This window comes from Malus sylvestris, chromosome 1 (assembly GCF_916048215.2).
Source record: "Malus sylvestris chromosome 1, drMalSylv7.2, whole genome shotgun sequence".
Taxonomy (NCBI): Eukaryota; Viridiplantae; Streptophyta; class Magnoliopsida; order Rosales; family Rosaceae; genus Malus; species Malus sylvestris.
The window spans coordinates 14,980,620-15,000,965 of record NC_062260.1 but is presented as its reverse complement, the minus strand read 5'-3'; the positions used below and the strand labels follow the sequence as shown (position 1 = coordinate 15,000,965).

General features: G+C 39.7%; 2 protein-coding genes across 3 annotated transcripts in view; one reads left to right on the top strand and one right to left on the bottom strand.

Annotated features, from left to right (window-relative positions):
* LOC126618689 (uncharacterized) overlaps positions 1-20,346 on the bottom strand; it is an 86,751-nt gene that overhangs the window by 40,807 nt on the left and 25,598 nt on the right. The gene's annotated exons all lie outside the window — the stretch shown is intronic.
* On the top strand, positions 1,377-5,990 carry LOC126618514 (ferric reduction oxidase 2-like). 2 transcript variants are annotated; one of them, XM_050286618.1, is made up of 9 exons: positions 1,377-1,627; positions 1,764-1,866; positions 2,080-2,134; positions 2,231-2,277; positions 2,733-2,967; positions 3,978-4,305; positions 4,490-4,733; positions 4,840-5,546; positions 5,690-5,990. In XM_050286618.1, the coding sequence occupies exons 1-9, from the start codon at positions 1,420-1,422 to the stop codon at positions 5,827-5,829; spliced, it is 2,067 nt and encodes a 688-aa protein (XP_050142575.1). In that variant the 5' UTR covers positions 1,377-1,419; the 3' UTR covers positions 5,830-5,990. The 2 variants fall into 2 exon arrangements, with proteins under 2 accessions (XP_050142575.1, XP_050142567.1); XM_050286610.1 differs by having other exon boundaries at positions 2,080-2,277.

Here is a 20,346-nt window from a genome sequence, read left to right as displayed (position 1 = left end):
ATAAACTTACACGGCGGAGTTAAGATTTGGCCTTTAATAAATATGAGAAAAATGAAACTCTTCTACGTAGGGTTTAGAGGACTAAACATATGTAGGTCGATGGGTTTATAGCTTTAGTGGTAAGGTACATGCTTTCGCGTTTACGGTATGAGTTTAGGTGTAAATACATATAGGGGCTCGTTTGACAAATGTTTTTAAATGACTAAAAGTGTTTTTAGATATAAAAAAAAAATTTGGAATCAAACCTCAATAAAAATACAAGTTAATTTTAGAAAAGCACTTTATGTACTTCCTGCTTTTGAAACACAAAAACATTTTCTCTAAAAATATTTTCAGTCATTTAAAAGCACTTGCCAAATAAGCACTAGGTCGATTGGGTTTACAAAAATGATATTCTTACCATCTATTTTAGCCAACCCCATTTAGTGGAAAAATGCTTTGTTGTTGTTGTTGTTGTATATTCTTTCCATCTATTTATATGTATATGTGGACCCTATCTTTATTAGAGGGAATATACAAATAGATGATAAATATATCACCACTCTTGAGTTTATAGCTTCAATATTATGGTACTTCCTACATTTACGGTAAGAGTTCGATCCTTGATCTTTTTTTAATAAAGCTCCTTAAAATAGAAGATTTGTATAACTTTTGTTACTATTCATGATCTGATTTTCTTGACATAGAAAAGGTAAAAAGTAAAATTTCTATTAACATGGAAAATTAAAGTGTATAAAGAAGAAACTTCATAACCGCATTGATCCGCCCAGATTTTGTGTGTAACAAGACAGAGTCAACAGTTTAGGGATGTTTAATCCACGAGGTAAATATAGTTGCCATTTATTTAGCATGCAAGCCGCACACACATAAGCCACAAGCTTGCCTACGAATATTGCAACAAGTCACGTGGCCACAAACTTTCTACCACATCTTATCTTATTCTAACCTCAAAAATAAACAGGCTTTCAAGCATAATATTATCACGTAGCGTTTTATGTTTTGCTTATTAATCTTATCTTAAAAAATGTAAATTAACGTCCATTTATATTATATATAGCACATAAATTAATAATACTAATATCCCGTCCCAAAAACTTTTTCGGATAATAATCTTTATCATGCAATGAATCATCATAAAAATGTTGCTTCATCTTTGCATGTGTGTGGTTGACTTGAAAATCAGCTTTTGTCATCAGCCACTCCAAATTGACAAGTGCCATAGTGCCAACAAATCCAAAGCATAGATTCTATACTCCTTTATTATTATTTTTTTTTTGGGAAAACTACTCCTTTATTATTTACTATATAAAAATAATTTATTCCCTCCTACAATTACATTCCGTAAACAATATTCTCAATTAAAGTCACTGAAAGAATATACCCCAAAAAAAAAAAAATTAGTGAGAGAATTGCAGAGAGATGGATGCAGTGCAGATTGTGAAAAGTTCATCTCCTTCCCATGAAGGAATTCGTATTGTGAGGGGAGCAATAAGGCTTTTTGCAGTATTTGTTGTGTTTTTGGGCACTCTTTTTATTTGGTTCATGATGCCTACCAACACTTATAAGCAGATTTGGCGACCTCAAATCAGACGAAAGGCTAACTCAAGTACCTTTTTGGGATCAGCAGGTTCAAATAATTGATTAACTTGATTAAATTTTTTTTGAAGGACTTAGTTAAAGGTTTTCTGATTATTTTATGTATATTTTTTTTTATTACAAGCGATATTACACACTAATTATTTGTTCTGTATTTATATAAGCAGGTGCAAATCTTCTGGTGTACACATTTCCCATTTTGTTCATTGCGGTGTTGGGTTGTATCTATCTTCACCTGGGAAACCAGTTGAATGATCGTAAAATGGAAAGGTGCGTGACATAAGTGAATTAGTAGGAATTTTTTTTTTAAATTATTGTTTTATCAGAAGATGTTTATGTTGTTAGACTGTGAATTAGAGATTAGATTATTGAATTTTGTCAAAATGTGTAATTCATATTCACAGTCTCACAACATAAACAATGATTTATTGACGAAAGAAAATCGGCATAATGTTTTTCTTGTTGTTGGATTTCGATTATTAGCGGAAGCAATGACAGAAAGAAAAAGCGGTTTGCAGTATGGAAACAGCCTATTTTGGTAAAAGGCCCCTTAGGAATTGTTTCTGGGATAGAGCTGGCCTTGTTCGCCATGTTCGTTGCACTCCTGATTTGGTCATTTTCAATGTATTTGCAGAGCAGTTTTGCTAAAATCTCAGCAGCAAAGCACCCCGATGAACATATGTAAGATCAATGTACTAATACCCTAGCTTCTGTCGCACTCCTACAGCTATGAACTATGCACCCCTCCCCCCATCTAAAGCCCTTGAAAATTATAAAGAACAATTTGGAGCCCCAATCTACACTAAGGTTAAGCTCACATCCTTCCCTTAATGTAGATAATAACGATTGTTCAAAAAAAAAAAAAATGGAGTGCCAAGATCTAAACTAGAAGGAACGGATTAAAGCACAACTTATTCTCTTTTTACGTACTTATGTTTATTTTATTCATTGGTGCGCTTTTAATATTTATTTTTTCTAGTCAAAGACTAAAAACAAATACAAACGAGAGAGAAAAAAAAATGTGCAGGTGCCTTTTTTAATCCGGAATCGTGGTAAAACTTGACATTAATTAAATAAAATAGTAAATTTAATTAGGATTAACATTTTTTTTTTTTTTTTTGTGATAATGTTGCCAGATGGAAACCTAAATTGGAGAGTGCAGCATTGATGCTAGGGCTCGTGGGGAACATATGCCTCGCCGTTCTCTTCTTTCCTGTGGCACGTGGCTCTTCGGTTCTGGCACTGTTTGGTCTCACTTCTGAAGGTAGCATCAAGTACCATATATGGCTTGGACACTTAGGCATGACACTCTTCACGGCTCATGGCCTTTGTTACATCATCTACTGGGCTGCTACTAATCAAATTTCCCAGGTAATTTGTTCACACTATATAGTCTATATTCACTTAGTTGTTTTCTTTTTCTTTTTCTTTTTCTTTTTGAGAAATTGAAATTGAAAATTTTGATTCTAAGTGAGATTTGTGCCAAGTAACCTTTTTTGCTAGAGTTTATTTGTTTCTTATTTGGAATATTAATTTTGATTTGAAATGGTCAGGATAGTATTAATCTATACCAAGTAAACAGACTGATTTATTAATGGATTTTGATGGTAAATGGCAAAATGAAACATAATTGAGTTTGAAGTAGTCAAGTGAGACTCGTTTAAGAGGATATTAATGTGATTAAGCCCTTTAAATTGTCTCATGTAAATAATTTCGATGCATTTTTATAAGATTGACTTTCACTTAGTACCCAATAGTTTTTATAAATACTGTAGCCAATTCCTTTTTTCTTGGACGGATCTTTACAAACGTATTTTTATGACGAGTTAATTTATCAACAACAAAATTGTCCTATCACAAAAAAAAATAAAAAAATAAAAAATAAAACCTTCAACTAAGTATCAAACTCACTACAAATATATTGTCCTAGTATTCAAATGAGAATGAAGGTTGACCAAAATGCTTGGACGCAAAAGTGATACCAAACTGGTTTATAAGATTAAAGAAGGGGTGTGCTATCCACACACTATTTTTTTACTTCTCACATACCTCTTGTTAATTTATGTCCCTTGATTTTCTTCAATTTATCCGATTTAACAACCGAAAATTAAAAAAATGTGTGAGAAATAAAAAGGAATGTGTGAATATCACACCCGTTAAAGAATGGTGGTATGACTTTGTCCATGCGCCCAAGAGCTGTGGTAAATGGTTTTGCTCATAAAAAGTTGTAAATAAAATAAAGTAAAAGAGAAAGAGAAAGAGAAATGATTAATGTATTATGGACCTATGTTTTTCTCCTTTTGCAGTACTTCTCTTTTCTACATTACATACATGTTCTTGACCATCACTAAGGTGTTGTGATCTGTTTTGTTTTAATGCAGATGATAAGATGGGATAAAATTGGCGTATCAAACCTAGCTGGGGAGCTGTCTTTGCTCCCTGGACTGATCATGTGGGCAACTACCATCCCTCGCATCAGGCGTCAAATGTTTGAGCTCTTCTTCTACACTCATTATCTTTACATCCTCTTCGTGATCTTCTTTATCCTTCACGTTGGCATTACCTATACTTGCATTATGCTCCCTGGTTTCTACCTCTTCCTGGTCGATCGTTTCTTGAGATTCTTACAATCCCAAACAAGAGTGCGATTAGTCTCCGCACGTGTTTTACCAGGCGAAACCATAGAGCTCAACTTGGCCAAGACCCCAGGTAACACTTTTGAAGTACTTATGCAAAAATGTAAACAAAAAGTCTAACATGTTATATTGCCAGAGAACGAAGATTTTTATTTGAATTTGTAGTCCAGAATAACACACAGATATGCTTACAATGAATAATATGATTTCTTATGTCTACTTAGTCACGTTTTCCCCATGTTCTTTTATATGGTTAGGCCTGAAATATAATCCAACAAGCGTCATGTTCATAAATGTACCTAGTATTTCCAAGATGCAGTGGCATCCTTTCACTATTACTTCCAACAGTAGTTTGGAACCAGAAATGATCAGCACCGTTGTCAAAAGTGAAGGAAGTTGGACAAAGAAACTTTGTCAAATGGTTTCATCCCCTTTTCCAACCGATCAGATTGAGGTCGCCGTAGAAGGGCCTTATGGACCTGCTTCAACCCAGTTTTCAAGGTTTGTAACACAACGAAACAAATAATTCCCTAATTCTACTTTCTAAATTTCGGTCTTTTACAAATATTAACGAGTACAAAGTTATTGAATGAGATCTTTTCTGTAGGCATGACACCCTTGTGATGGTGAGTGGAGGCAGCGGCATTACCCCATTCATATCCATAATCCGGGAGCTCCTCCTGCTGAGCACATCATTCAAATGCAAAGTTCCGAACGTGATCCTAATTTGTGCATTCAAAAACTCATTGGACCTCACCATGCTAGACCTCATTCTTCCAATGTTCAGCACCTCAATCGACATGTCCAACCTGAACCTCCAAATCCAGGCCTATGTGACAAGAGAGACAGAACCAAAAACAGATGGCTTGAAGCCCGTTCGATCCATATGGTTCAAACCAAATGCAACAGATGCACCTGTATCACCAATTTTGGGAACAAATAACTGGCTCTGGCTAGCCTTAATCATCACATCTTCCTTCATCATGTTCCTCATCTTGATTGGGATTATTACACGATACTACATTTACCCCATTGATCACAATTCGAACAAGATATTTTCGTATTCTATAAGAGCTGTGCTTAACATGTTGGTTACATGTGTTGCTATAGCCTCAACAGCTAGTGGAGCAGTTTTCTGGAACAAGAAAAAGAATGCTATGGAAAATAAGCAGATTCAGAGCATGGAAGGGCCATCACCAATGGGGACACCACAGTCACTGTTTTACAATGCTGGTAGGGAGTTGGAAAGCCTTCCCCAACAGTCTCTTGCACAAGCAACAAGTGTGCACTATGGTGGAAGACCAGACCTGAAGAGTAAGTCATTTTACTGTCACACTTACATACTCAAAAAGAAAACCAGACCTCAAGGGGGCTCGAATTTGGATGTAGGAAGTGGCACACTGTCCAGGCCAATTAGCCTAACCCACATTTGCTTTATTTTAATTTTGGTTTTGCAGAGTTGATATTTGAGTGCAACGGATCAAGTATTGGAGTTCTTGCGAGTGGTCCAAAGACATTGAGGCATGAAGTTGCAACTATTTGTTCATCAGGTTTGGCAGAAAATCTGCATTTCGAGTCAATCAGCTTTAGCTGGTGATCGACTAAATGCATTTCTACACATAAAATAAAAGTATAGTTGAACCTTTTGTGTATTTGTTTTATGCATATGTCCTAATTTTTTTTGGGATTTCAAAACTGTCATGGTAAATGTACAAAGTAGCAGTATAGCAATGAAAAAAAATGTTCTGGTGTTGTTTATTGATCTTTCTTCCTTATTAATGTTGAACGAGTGAAAATTACAATTTTAACAAAAATGGACAGCGTAAACTCTGCATTGAATAAATTAACAGTAAACTGAGGATATTTTGAACATGAACTGAATTACTTCAGTTGAGTTGACGCAAGATACTTTTAACTCAAATAGTTCTACACTTTTACATCTACATTAAAAGTTATTTATAAGCATACGTTGTTTCTGGATCAGATCTAGCCGAAGACCCCCACCCCCAAAAAAATCCCAAATGTTGTTTTGTATAAAAGTAAAAAGCTTATTTGTTCGTATTCCCTTTTGTGCTTTTGATTAAAATTTCATTTTGCCCCTTAAACTTGCTGTTGTGTGACTTTGCCCCTATACATTTATTTGTGTCTCATGTTGTGTTATTTTGCCAAATTGGTCACGAAAATCATTAGCTTGGCTGATGCAGAATTGATGTGGAGTAGACTAAACGCAATTCATTTTATCACATGTTCTGAGTTTAGTGGGAGGTTCCATAGTAACTACCCACATAGATCTTACAAAAACGCAATGGATCCACAAACTAAACAATCAAAATGGAGGAGGATTCTCTCCTCTCTTAATCTATCTCCAATTTTCTCTCCTCCTACTTGAACGGCTACAATTAAATCACATCAACATCTTATATTGATTTTTTATTTATATAAAGACAATAAGACAAAAAATAAAGTATGAGAAGAATTGAGAGAATCCTGCTCCAACCAAAATTGCTCAACGTCAAATGTAACAATGTTGAAGGGGAAAGGAAAAATTGGCAAAACATACCAAATAATGAAATATCAAATTTTTCCCTTCCCTTAATTAGAATTTCTTGGGAGCAGCCTCTTCATAAATGGGGGTAAGGCTAGCCGACATTCACCTCTTCCAGACCCTGCGTAAAGCGGGAGCCTTGTGCACTGGGTACGACCTTAATTAGAATTTCAAAATGTTAAAATTTATTAGTTAAGGTTAAAATAGTCATTCAAACATTTTGAATAATTTACCTCAATAAAAACTATTTTGAATAATTAATTAAGAGGGTTAAACCACTCATTTGTCTTATGTTTTTAGGAAAACTAACGAAAAGTTCAAAAAAAAACTTTTGTTTTAATGAAAAATGACAAATAAATGTGTAGTGAATATTACCAGGAAAAAATAAAAATGTGATTTTTTGTTAAAAGTGAACAGTACCGTGAGTATTCCATTAAAACTCCCTATGTTTTTTCTCTCACCCTATATTGCGGCCCACCATAAAAAAATGCAAAAAACCAACTGTAATTCCTAAACTATCCCCATTTTTTTTAATTTAAAACAAAAATAGAAATGGAGAAAAGAAGAAAAAAATTCAATCATTCGCGCAGTCAATTGGATGGGAATTGGATCCTCTCCGAGGCAAATCCTCGGGATTCTCCTGACCCAATAACATGAACCGTTGAATTTTGATCCAACGACTATAAACATGGGGCATCTCTAAAAGTTATAATAATTATAGTTGTTGGATCAAAATCCAATTTAATGGGTCAGGAGGATCCCGAGGCTTTGCCTCGGAGAGGGTCCAATTCCAATTGGATGGTGTTTGTTGACGAGATATGATATAAAAAATGGAAGAGAATTTTCTCTGGATCCATTTTGTGAGGATCTTAAAAATCCCTACATCATAGTTGTTCATCATACATCATGCAAACAGTTTTCTTTAGGTACTATTTGTGTTTAATTTTAAATAAAAAAATTAAATAATTTCTGACCGTACGATACACGATGAATTATTAAGATGTGAAGATCTCTAGGATCCTCACAATTTGGATCTAGATGGCATCCAAATCCATTAAAAAAAAAAACAACTCTTGTAACAATCGACGAAACCTGCTTTGGGAAAAGAAGGGGAAAAGAACTCATAGCGTGGAGGGTTTGGTTTTACCTCTTCCGAAGAACAGACTTATCAAATATGGGAAAGGAAGTGAATTTCCTTGCTCAAGTCTCTTTCCTTGCCAACCACGCATTAAATAATAAAGGAGGAGGGGGAGGGCGTCAGGTAGTCGACAGCCGGCACTCCATGATCACGTCGAATCCTTATGAAAATGAATCCAGAACAAAATCGCGCTAAAGCTAGGGCGTCACCCGTAAGTGGCGCGCTGTGTGGCCCGAGCACAGTGATAAGTGAGCAAGGGTCGCTGTATCTCCATCGGCACCCGGATGCAGTGTTAAATGAGCAAGGGGGCCATAGAAACTTCTTTTCGAACGACTCCACTCAAAGTTGTTTGGGAGCATATGCTCCTATCAACTTTACCCGGGACACACAAAAGAAGTACTTTGATCCTATTAGACGGGGGAGGGTGAAGAAGCTAGGACAGAAGGGTAGAGTTCAAGAGAGCAAAATGCGTTTAGGAACGTGGAATATAGGAACCTTAACGGGAAAATCTATGGAAGTAGTGGAAGTTATGGTGAGGAGAAGGATAAATATTATGTGCCTACAAGAAACTAAGTGGGTTGGTAGTAAGGCAAAGGATCTAGAAAACTCAGGGTTTAAACTTTGGTATTCGGGCACAAATAGAACGAGAAACGGTGTTGGCATCATCGTGGACAAGACCTTGGTACAAGATGTTGTAGATGTCAAGAGGGTAGGAGATAGAATCATGGCAATCAAGATTGTAATAGGACAAGAACTTATCAATGTGATTAGTGCGTACGCACCTCAAGTAGGGTTGGATACGAGTTCGAAGGAGAAATTTTGGGAAGATCTTGGAGACTTGGTGCAAGGAATTGCTCAGACGGAGAAGTTATTTATAGGAGGAGATTTAAATGGACACGTGGGCAGGGAGACAGGCAACTATGGAGGTTTTCATGGTGGCCATGGTTTTGGGGAGAGAAACGAGGATGGGGAAGCTATCTTGGATTTTGCAATGGCATATGATCTCTTCTTAGCCAACACCTTCTTTAAGAAGAGAGAAGAACATGTGATCACCTACAAGAGTGGGTCGTCAAAAACACAAATAGATTTTCTTCTAATGAGGAAAGGGGATCGTATAACTTGTAAGGATTGCAAAGTTATACCAGGAGAGAGCGTGGCTAATCAACATCGCTTGTTGGTGATGGATGTACATATCAAAAGAGTAAGACAAAAGAACAAGACTTGGAAGTGCCCAAGGACTAGATGGTGGAATCTAAAAGAAGAAAAACAAGCCATTTTCAAAGAGAAGGTAATCACCCAATGTGTGTGGGATAGAGAGGGGGAAGCTAGCCAAATGTGGGATTCCATGGCTAGTTGTATCCGAAAAGTAGCAAAAGAGGTATTAGGAGAGTCCAAGGGCTTTGCCCCACACCAAAAGGAATCTTGGTGGTGGAATGAGGAGGTACAAACAAAGGTGAAGGCTAAGAAGGAATGTTGTAAAGCCTTATACAAGGAGAGGACCGATGAAAATGGTGAAAGGTATAGAAAAGCGAAGCAAGAGGCGAAGAAAGCTGTCAGAGAAGCTAAGTTAGCGGCTTACGACGATATGTATAAACGACTAGATACCAAAGAAGGAGAGTTGGATATCTATAAACTATCTAGAGCAAGGGAAAAGAAGACAAGAGACCTAAACCAAGTGAGGTGCATCAAGGATGAGGATGGAAAGGTTCTTGCTACAGAGAACGCGGTTAAAGACAGATGGAGAGGTTATTTTCATAATCTTTTCAATGAAGGACATGAAATGAGTGCTTCTTTAGGGGAGTTGAGTAACTCAGAAGAGTGTAGAAACTACTCTTTTTATCGTCGAATCCGGAAGGAAGAAGTGGTTGTAGCTTTGAAGAAGATGAAGCATAAAAAAGCAATAGGCCCAGACGATATACCAATCGAAGTGTGGAAACTTTTGGGAGAGACAGGTATAACATGGCTCACTGACCTTTTCAATAGGATTTTGAAAACGAAGAAGATGCCAAATGAGTGGCGAACGAGCACTTTGGTGCCTATCTACAAGAATAAGGGCGACGTACAAAATTGCATGAACTATAGGGGTATTAAGCTAATGAGTCATACAATGAAGCTCTGGGAGAGAGTCATTGAGCATAGATTGAGGCAAGAGACACGGGTTTCGGACAACCAATTCGGGTTCATGCCAGGGCGCTCAACCATGGAGGCAATCTATCTCTTACGAAGATTGATGGAAAGATATAGAGATGGGAAAAAGGATTTACACATGGTCTTTATAGATTTGGAAAAAGCGTATGATAGGGTCCCAAGAGACATTCTTTGGAGGATTTTAGAGAAGAAAGGAGTACGAGTAGCATATATCCAAGCTATAAAGGATATGTATGAAGGAGCAAAGACTGCCGTAAGAACTCATGAAGGACAAACCGAAAGCTTTCCCATAACTGTAGGATTACATCAAGGCTCATCCTTAAGTCCTTACCTTTTTGCGTTGGTAATGGATGAGTTAACAGGACATATTCAAGATGATATTCCTTGGTGTATGCTTTTCGCAGACGATATAGTGTTGATAGATGAAACTCAGGAAGGGGTAAATGCAAAGCTTAACCTTTGGAGAGAAGTGTTGGAATCTAAAGGTCTTCGCCTAAGCCGATCAAAGACAGAATATATGGAGTGCAAGTTCAGTGCAAATGGAGGCCAAAACGAGTTAGGGGTGAGGATCGGAGATCAAGAAATACCAAAGAGCGACCGTTTTCGTTACCTAGGATCTATCTTGCAAAAGAACGGAGAATTAGATGGAGATCTCAACCATAGAATACAAGCTGGATGGATGAAGTGGAAGAGTGCATCCGGTGTGTTATGTGACCGCCGTATGCCACTGAAGCTCAAGGGAAAATTTTATAGGACGGCAATAAGGCCGGCGATGCTGTATGGCACAGAATGTTGGGCGGTGAAACATCAGCACGTACACAAAATGGGTGTAGCGGAGATGAGGATGCTTCGTTGGATGTGTGGGCACACGAGAAAGGATAAGATTAGGAATGAGGATATCCGGGGTAAAGTAGGAGTAGCCGAAATTGAAGGAAAGATGAGAGAAAATCGGTTACGGTGGTTTGGACATGTGCAAAGAAGGCCCACTGACGCTCCGATTAGAAGATGCGACTATGGGACAGAGGTTCAGGGCCGAAGGGGTAGAGGAAGACCTAGGAAAACTTTGGAAGAGACTCTAAGAAAAGACTTAGAGTACTTGGATCTAACGAAGGACATGACACATGATCGAGCACAATGGCGTTCTAAGATTCATATAGCCGATCCCACCCAGTGACTTGGATTTTCCAAGTCTCCAACCGAGAAGTTTTCCTCACTCGGAAAATTAAGGGAACACTACCCCAACCTACATGCTCCACTCAGAAAGCTTCAACATACAAGCTTCAACAAAAGAAAATTCAAAGAACTTAGCGAATAAGGCTTTGGTGTATTTAACACAATACGTTGAAATGAAGGAAAGCTTATTTATTGATATCCCCGATAAGCTACAAATATGTACATATACATGAGTCAAAATAAACACACAAGAGGGAGCCTTCACAAAGGTTGCTTAGGAGAAGTCTCAGCAGTCGGTAGAGCCTCAGAAAGAGAAGGCACCGGAGGGGGATCATTTGGAGCCTCAGTACTGGACAGAACCCTAGAAGGAGGAGGCATCAGAGGTTGATCATTTGGAGCTTCATTACGCGGTACAGCCCCAGAAGACGAAGGCAATAAATGCCTTTGGAACAAACCCACAAATCTCTGATGATCAAGTAAAACCTGACCATCAGTTTCCTTCATCTGGTCAAGCTTCCTCTTCATGTTTGTAGCATAGTCATGTGCGAGCCGGTGCAACTGTTTATTCTCATGCTTGAGCCCTCTAATCTCCTGTTTGAGACTCATCACTTCAGCCGCCAATGATTCAACTTGGCGGGTTCGAGCAAATAGGCGTTGGGCCATATTAGACACAGAACCTGCACACTGAACACTGAGAGCCAGCGAATCCTTAACAGCTAACTCATCAGACCGTTTGGAAAGTAGTCTGTTATCTTTGGGAGTGAGAAGGTTCCTGGCCACCACCGCAGCGGTCATATCATTCTTCATCACGGAATCCCCAACGGTAAGAGGACCAGTGGGGGAGACGAAGGATGGACGCCATATGTTGTCTGGAGAAGGCGGGGCTGCCTCTTCAACAAGGTTCAAGTCAAAACGACGGTCGGAGGGGCCAGACATTTTCAAAGGTGTTGAAGAGAGAAGAGGTCGGACAAATCAAGATCTTAGAAGTGCAAGAATGAAGCTTCTACTGGTGGAGATTCAAGTGTGCTTTGGAACTTAATGCCAGCCCCTATAAAAATCTGCACTCGACGGAGCTTCAGAAATCGAAGAGGCGCCTGCTCAGAAATCGAAGAGGCGTTTGCTTTCTCAAAAGCTGGGCTGCTTAGAGATCACGAGGGTTGATCTCAGAAATCGAAGAGGCGTTTGCTTTCTCAAAAGTTGGGCTGCTCAAAGACCACAAAGGCCGATCTCAGAAATCGAAGAGGCGCTCACTTTCTCAAAAGCTGGGCTCCCCAGAGACCACGAGGGCCGATCTCAGAAATCGAAGAGGCACCTACTTTTCCAGCCTTGTCAGCACCTGTCACACGCACACTCAGCTTTGCGGAAATTATGGGCATTCTATCGAAGACTTCTGGGGAAGTAGAAAACACATGAATCTTACTGTTCAATCACCCACTTGCCACACGCAACAATAGCTCATGGGTACCACAGAAAACTTTGCCAAAGTTCTCTGCCAAAGTTGAGCACGTGAAGCTTGCAGCTCCCACTACATCACTCTGACCAAGAAGGGTAAAAGAATAGCAAATAAACAGCACTAACAAAGTTTAAACCCATAAATTTTGAAGGTCTAGCTACCATATTATTACCCACAAGGGTAAAGGAACAGTACCACTGCTGGATAATTGGAAAGTCCCTGTGTGTCAACCTCTGTGCTTCGTGGCAAGGTAGACTAGCAAACATGCCCAACCTTTACTCACATTCGAGAAAACACTCCCAATAAGATTGCTTGCTCCAAAATCGAAGAGGCACCGTCCTCCGAATCTCGAGAGCCAGACTCCCAACATGACTACTTTCTTAAAAATCGAAGAGAAGCTTCGTGGCAAGGTAGACTAGCAAACATGCCCAACCTTTACTCACATTCGAGAAAACACTCCCAACAAGATTGCTTGCTCCAAAATCGAAGAGGCACCGCCCTCCGAATCTCGAGAGCCAGACTCCCAACATGATTACTTTCTCAAAAATCGAAGAGACGCTGCTCCCCGAATCTTCGAGAGCCAGACCCCCAGCATGATTGCTTTCTCAAAAATCGATGAGGCATCGTTCTCCGAATCAATCGAAGAGGCGCTCGCTTTCTCAAAAGCTGGGCTGCTCAGAGACCACGAGGGCCAATCTCAGAAATCGAAGAGGCACCTACTTTTCTAGCCTTGTCAGCACCTGTCACACGCACACTCAGCTTTGCAGAAATTATGGGCATTCTGTCGAAGACTTCTGGTGAAGTAGAAAGCACATGAATCTTACTGTTCAATCACCCACTTCCCACACGCAACAATAGCTCATGGGTACCACATATAACTTTGCCAAAGTTGAGCACGTGAAGCTTGCAGCTCCCACTACATCGCTCTGACCAAGAAAGGTAAAAGAATAGCAAAGAAACAGCACTAACAAAGTTTAGACACATAAATTTTGAAGGTCTAGCTACCATATTATTACCCACAAGGGTAAAGGAACAGTACCACTGCTGGATAATTGGAAAGTCCCTGTGTGTCAACCTCTGTGCTTCGTGGCAAGGTAGACTAGCAAACATGCCCAACCTTTACTCACATTCGAGAAAACACTCCCAACAAGATTGCTTGCTCCAAAATCGAAGAGGCACCGTCCTCCGAATCTCGAGAGCCAGACTCCCAACATGACTACTTTCTCAAAATTGAAGAGAGGGTAAAGGAACAGTACCATTGCTGGATAATTGGAAAGTCCCTGTGTGTCAACCTTTGTGCTTCGTGGCAAGGTAGACTAGCAAACATGCCCAACCTTTACTCACATTCGAGACAACACTCCCAACAAGATTGCTTGCTCCAAAATCGAAGAGGCACCGCCCTTCGAATCTCGAGAGCCAGACTCCCAACATGATTACTTCCTCAAAAATCGAAGAGACACTGCTCTCCGAATCTCGAGAGTCAGACCCCCAACATGATTGCTTTCTCAAAAATCGAAGAGGCATCGTTTTCCGAATCTCGAGAGCCAGATACCACAGACCACTTTTTCAAAGTGCTCTGACAGAGTTAAAACATGTGAAACTGGCAGCTCCCACTACCGTGCTATGACCAAGCAGGGTAAAGGAATAGCATTACTACTTGTTGTTAGGGAGACTCCTATATATGTCGACCTCCATCCCCAACGGACAGGCAGACCTGCAAAAATGCTCAACCCTTCATCATATCTGAGAGGGCACTCCCAACGAAGCCTTTCGAAATATTCAGCTTTCTTTCCCCCCGATAATACCTCTGCAAACAAGCTATACTAGAGCAAGAATATCTCATATCATCAGGGTTAAAAGCAAGAGTATCCCATATCATGCTTTTTCCCTGTCTTTTCCTTTGGCCTTGTTTTTACCTGCAAGACAAGGAGAAAGAGAGCAATCAGTCAGCAGTTGGAATCAAGCTTCCAGCCAGGAACTGACTGCCTGGAACCCCTTACCTGATTACTTACCTGGCATTGCTCTCGAGTACTCATCTTCAACATCTTATGTTTCCAGGGAAGATTCCGCATCTGCTTGAGGAACAGATAGGGCAAGTGCGAAGGATACAAGGAAGCATGTGGAGACAAGCGTAACAGCACACGTGCCGATACATCCATTACTCTGTCAAAAGCAAAAGTATCCCATATCAGCAGGGTGGAACGTACTCTAGATTTGATGGACTTGTTTTGACCCTCAAATTCTTCAGTCGGCCTTATACTCTGGAGGAAACCAGAAAACCCTCCAGCTCAGTTCAAGAATAAGCCTGTGGAAAGTTACTTCTTCAAAAGCAAAAGTATCTCATATCATCTCTTCTCATTTTTCTTCTCTTTATCCTTCATGCTGCTGCAAGATGGGGAGAAGGTGAACAATCAGTCGGAGCTCTGATTGCTTACCTTGTCTGTCACCTCTTTCAGCAGACCCCCTAGCTCGGCGACTTGGGGGACTCCTACTACATGGTTTGTATCGCGCTTGACCAAGCCTGAAACTACAAGTAAGCTTCAAGTGAAATTGATACATTACCTTGTGCATCTCCACCAGTTAAAGATACCACCCCTGGATGGAGGAAGAGTACTTCCAGAGAAGATGCCACATCTACCTATGAGACAGATAAGGCAAGTCAAGACGACACCACACTCCGATACTTAGAAGTTTCGTGATTACGAGATCATTCTCCCACAATATTTCCTAATGTCATTTGTACTAAATCATTCACTTGTACTCACTAAAGGAGAGCTTGAACCTATGTACTTGTGTAAACCCTTCACAATTAATGAGAACTCTTCTATTCCGTGGACGTAGCCAATCTGGGTGAACCACGTACATCTTGTGTTTGCTTTCCTATCTCTATCCATTTATATACTTATCCACACTAATGACCGGAGCAATCTAGCGAAGATCACAAAAAGCGATCGTTTTCGCTACCTAGGATCTATCTTGCAAGAGAACGGAGAATTAGATGGAGATCTCAACCATAGAATACGAGCTGGATGGATGAAGTGTAAGAATGCATCCGGCGTGTTGTGTGACCGTCGTAGGCCACTGAAGCTCAAGGGAAAATTTTATAGGACGGCAATAAGGCCAGCGATGTTGTATGGCACAGAATGTTGGGCGGTGAAGCATCAACACGTACACAAAATGGGTGTAGCGGAGATGAGGATGCTTCGTGGGATGTGTGGGCACACGAGAAAGGATAAGATTGGGAATGAGGATATCCGAGGTAAAGTAGGAGTAGCCGAAATTGTAGGAAAGATGAGAGAAAATCGGCTCCGGTGATTTGGACATGTGCAAAGAAGGCCGACTGACGCTCCGGTTCGAAGATGTGACTACGGGACAGAGGTTCAGGGCCGAAGGGGTAGAGGAAGACCTAGGAAAACTTTGGAAGAGACTCTAAGAAAAGACTTAGAGTACTTGGATCTAACGGAGGACATGACACAAAACCGAGCGCAATGGCGTTCTAGGATTCATATAGCCGACCCCACTTAGTGGGAAAAGGCTTTGTTGTTGTTGTTGTTGTTGTAGAAAATTTGGAGTGCAAAATGAAATTTTTGAAGTGCCAATAACAATTCCCTTACTAAAAAATAATAATAATCTTTTCAAATTTGTTTTTATAACTGCCCTTTTAATTTTCCATCCTAAGAAAAAAAACAATGGTTTATTTAAGTAGGGCCAAAATAAGAGTCCCTAATAATTGAACTTTTAAATAAGAGTCTCCAATTTTTCTTTTGGGTAAATAGATCAAAATTTTAGATTAAATTATGTATTGCTAATAGAAAATAAGCATATTAATAGCACTTATGTAATAATTCAATCATAAATAATCACATCATTTGGTTTGATTTAAATTTTTTGGAGCTTTATATATAGAGACAAAAAATTTCACTGTATTTCAAAGAACTCCACTAGTTTTTAAATGACACACCCAGTCCCGCAGGAGGGCATGCTGGCCGTCACGTGACAGTGACATAACCATTTGCACAGTTCGGAAGCTTTAAAGATACAATTACTAAGAGGTAACACCCGAGGGTGAATACTACTTTTGTGAATTCTATCAGAACACCGTTGGATTCCTCGTGGCCACCAAAGCTCTGCTATCTTGAACCTGGAGGGGCGCAAAACAGAGTTGAGTGGGTCAGTAAAACAAGGTTTTTCAAAAATCATCTCATTATCAAAACGATAACCCCTCGCTGTAATACCCGTATATTTTCCAAGAAAAATAGTATATATGTAACCATATATAACAGTAAATAACCCAAATCACAAGTCTTTAACACTTTTCAAGAAATATGCCATGCTATGCTTCAAAACATGATAAAGATGCATCAATATAATAGGTGAAATAAGGAATTAACTAGAGACCATGCAGCTGTCTTGTACGGTTAATTCTATAGCTCAATATCCAATCCAATCGGAGTCACCACTGTGACCTGTACGACACTACTCTACACATAAATCGGAACTACCTGAAGTAGTTTGTACGACAAGAACGGTGTAAGAATATGCTCTAGTGCTTCTCTCATCAACATCTGTATAATAATCTAAAGTCACCTACAAGTCGGAACCACCTCTCGTGGTCTGTACGACATGCACCTACTTGGATCCAAGGTGAGTGTATGGTGCGGGGTGAATAATATAAGCACTAACACTAGGGGTGTAGGTTATGAGCTCTCAACACAATTCATATCATTAATAATTCACATGAACACATAAAACTCACCTGATACTCACATGTGCGTCCACAGCACCATTTCATATATATGCATCAAATACTAATTCATATAATTCATATATTATGTATGCATGGCAAACATACCTTCGTTTAAATTCAATTTCTGGGAAATATCAGTAGTATATAGGTATAAACCGAAAATAACTGCCCACTCACCTGGAGTTCGCCCTACAACTACCTAGCACAACACATCAAGACGTCATGACGATCGGCGCCTAGAACAATCATCAAATCAAACCTCAAAAATCATATCGATGGAATATATAACTTATATAAAACACGTCACTACGTAGTTCGATCTGGAAGATCTGCAACTCAGATTTCCAATCCATAACTTCCAGAGGTCCACAATATATCTCTAGAACAACATCTTAAAATTTCCTTACCATCCAACGATCGGATCTCCGTCAATTGTCAAAACCAAGTGACGGTTAACATTCTATTTTATGAACTTACAACTCCAATTCTGGAAGATCCGTAAATCGGATTCCCAATCCGTAAGTTCCTATAATCCTCAAATATTACGTATTACAACATATCAATGTTTGGTGACGATCCAACGGTCGGATCGTCAATTCACATTTTCACCTAACCACGAATTGTAACGAACTTAGGTTCAATTACTCAATTTACGTCAATCAATTATCAAAACTGAACCTAGAACATTAAACACATGCTAAGAATGACATTGGTGGGCCATTGGCCACGCACCGCCGCACGGGCTGCTGCAGGTGGTGGTCGGGCGCCTTGGCTCGCAGGAAAATCCAACTATTTCCAAAAATTACCAAAATTTACAGAAATGAAGATCTCAATGAGTAGAATAAACTTTATACTTGTGGCCAAGGCCAATTTGGCATGGAAAGGCTCCAATTCCATCAAACCCGTGAAGAACCCTAGAAATGGGTGAGTTCCAATTCGTCCTCAAATCAACTCCGCCGTCCCAACCAATGCTTGGGCTTTGTTCAAGGCCTCAATAGGATGCTATGGGTGGTAACAATTGGAAGTAATTGCTTCGAGATTGGGTGATTCGAAGCCAAAGCCGCCGCACCCCCTTCTTGCGATTTTCTCCATTTTCAAAGCCAAATCTCTCCAATTTTGAGATGGAATGGATAGAGTGTTTCCCATGAGGTTTCTTGAAGCAATTCGCCGGAAAAATGGGTGAAAATCATTGAAAATTGGCATGGGTGCCGACCGGGTCAAGAACGGGCCAAGGGGATCCAGTCGATCCCCCGCGCCACTCTCTCTCTCCTTTCCTCCTTTCCTCCGTTCCGATTGGCCGGGCTTCTCTCTCTCTTCTCTCCATTTGCCTAGCTCTCTCTCATTTCTTTCCCGAAGCTCCTGCTCTCTTCCTCTGGTTGGGCAGCTGTGGCCAATCTCTTCTTCTTCTTTTTCTTCACCAGTCACGCGCGCGCGCGCACACACACACACAAAGCCTTCCTTCATCTTTTTATTTTTATTTTCTTTCCCTTACATCCAAGCCATCCATTTTAGATTTTCTTTAATCTGGGCCATCCAAATGGCACACCAAAATTTTTATAATAAAATTCATAAATTGCCCAAACTTTAAACTTTAAAATCTTTTTCGTTATAACTCCAAATCACGAACCATCTACGCCCACGCTTCCGTAGTGACGAGTACTACGAGGATATGTCAAGAAAACAAATCCTAGATGGCACGACACAATGATTAACCTCGAATAATGCGCGTGCCTCAAAGGGCATTTTTGTAAAATCCTTTATTAAAACTTTAAAAACTCTTAAAATCAAGGACGAGCTATCACAATCTACCCACCTTATAGAATTTCGTCCTCGAAATTCACACAATAATTACAATTCATCAAAAACCATAAAATAATCTGGGATAGATCTCTCTCAGCCGATTCTCTGACTTCCAAGTAGCTTCTTCCGTTGAAAGATTCCTCTATAAACTTTCACCAAACTCATTATCTTATTCCTTAGCACAATGTCTTTCCAATACAAGATAATCACTGGCTCCTCATCATACGTCAAATCCAGATTTGCTTCCAAAGGTTGAGAAGGTATCACATGTGAAGGATCTAAGATGTAATGTCGAAGTATCGAAACATGAAACACATCATGCCCTTTCGACAACTCTGGAGGCAACTCAAGCCTGTAAGTAACTTCACCGACTCTTTCGGTGATCACATATGGTCTGATGTATCTAGGACTTACTTGTTTTTCTTTCCAAACCGAACCATACTTTCCAAGGTGATAATTTTAAAAACATCCAATCACCTATATTATACACCCGATCAGTGGCATGTCTGTCTACTAAGCTCTTTTGTCGATCTTGGGCCGCTTTCAAGTCAGACATAATCATTTGAACATTCTGAGTAGTCTCATCCACAATCTTAGGGCCCACCAAAACTCTTTCGTCAACTTTTGACCAACACAAAGGTGTACTACAAGTTTTCCCATATAATGCCTCAAATGGTATCATACCCATACTCGAATGAAAGCTGCTGTTGTAGGCACATTCCATCAAATCCAACCGCTTATGCCAAGCGTCACCAAACTGCAATATTGAAGATCTTAACATATCCTCCAACATCCGAATCGTCCTCTCAGATTGCCTATCTGTTTAAGGATGATAAACCGTACTATAAAGTAGCCTTGTATCCAAAGCCTCCTGAAACGCCAACCAAAACTTAGAAGTAACCCTGGGTCACGATCCGAAATAATACTCATTGGCACTCTATAGTACTTTACAACCTTCGATATAAACAATTACAGTTAATCAGTTTAAGGAATACCTTTCCCTCATTGGAATAAAGTGAGCTGACTTAGTAAGCCAATCAACTAACACTCAAATGCCATCATAACCATTTTGTATACGAGGAAACTTGTACACAAAATCCATAGCAATAT

Bases quoted from the DNA above. Each gene is read 5' to 3' on its own strand.
- LOC126618514 (XM_050286610.1), top strand. From the start codon at position 1,420: ATGGATGCAGTGCAGATTGTGAAAAGTTCATCTCCTTCCCATGAAGGA. The intron at 2,968-3,977 runs GTAATTTGTTCA...GTTTTAATGCAG, and splicing joins CTACTAATCAAATTTCCCAG to ATGATAAGATGGGATAAAAT. The intron at 4,306-4,489 runs GTAACACTTTTG...TTATATGGTTAG, and splicing joins CAACTTGGCCAAGACCCCAG to GCCTGAAATATAATCCAACA.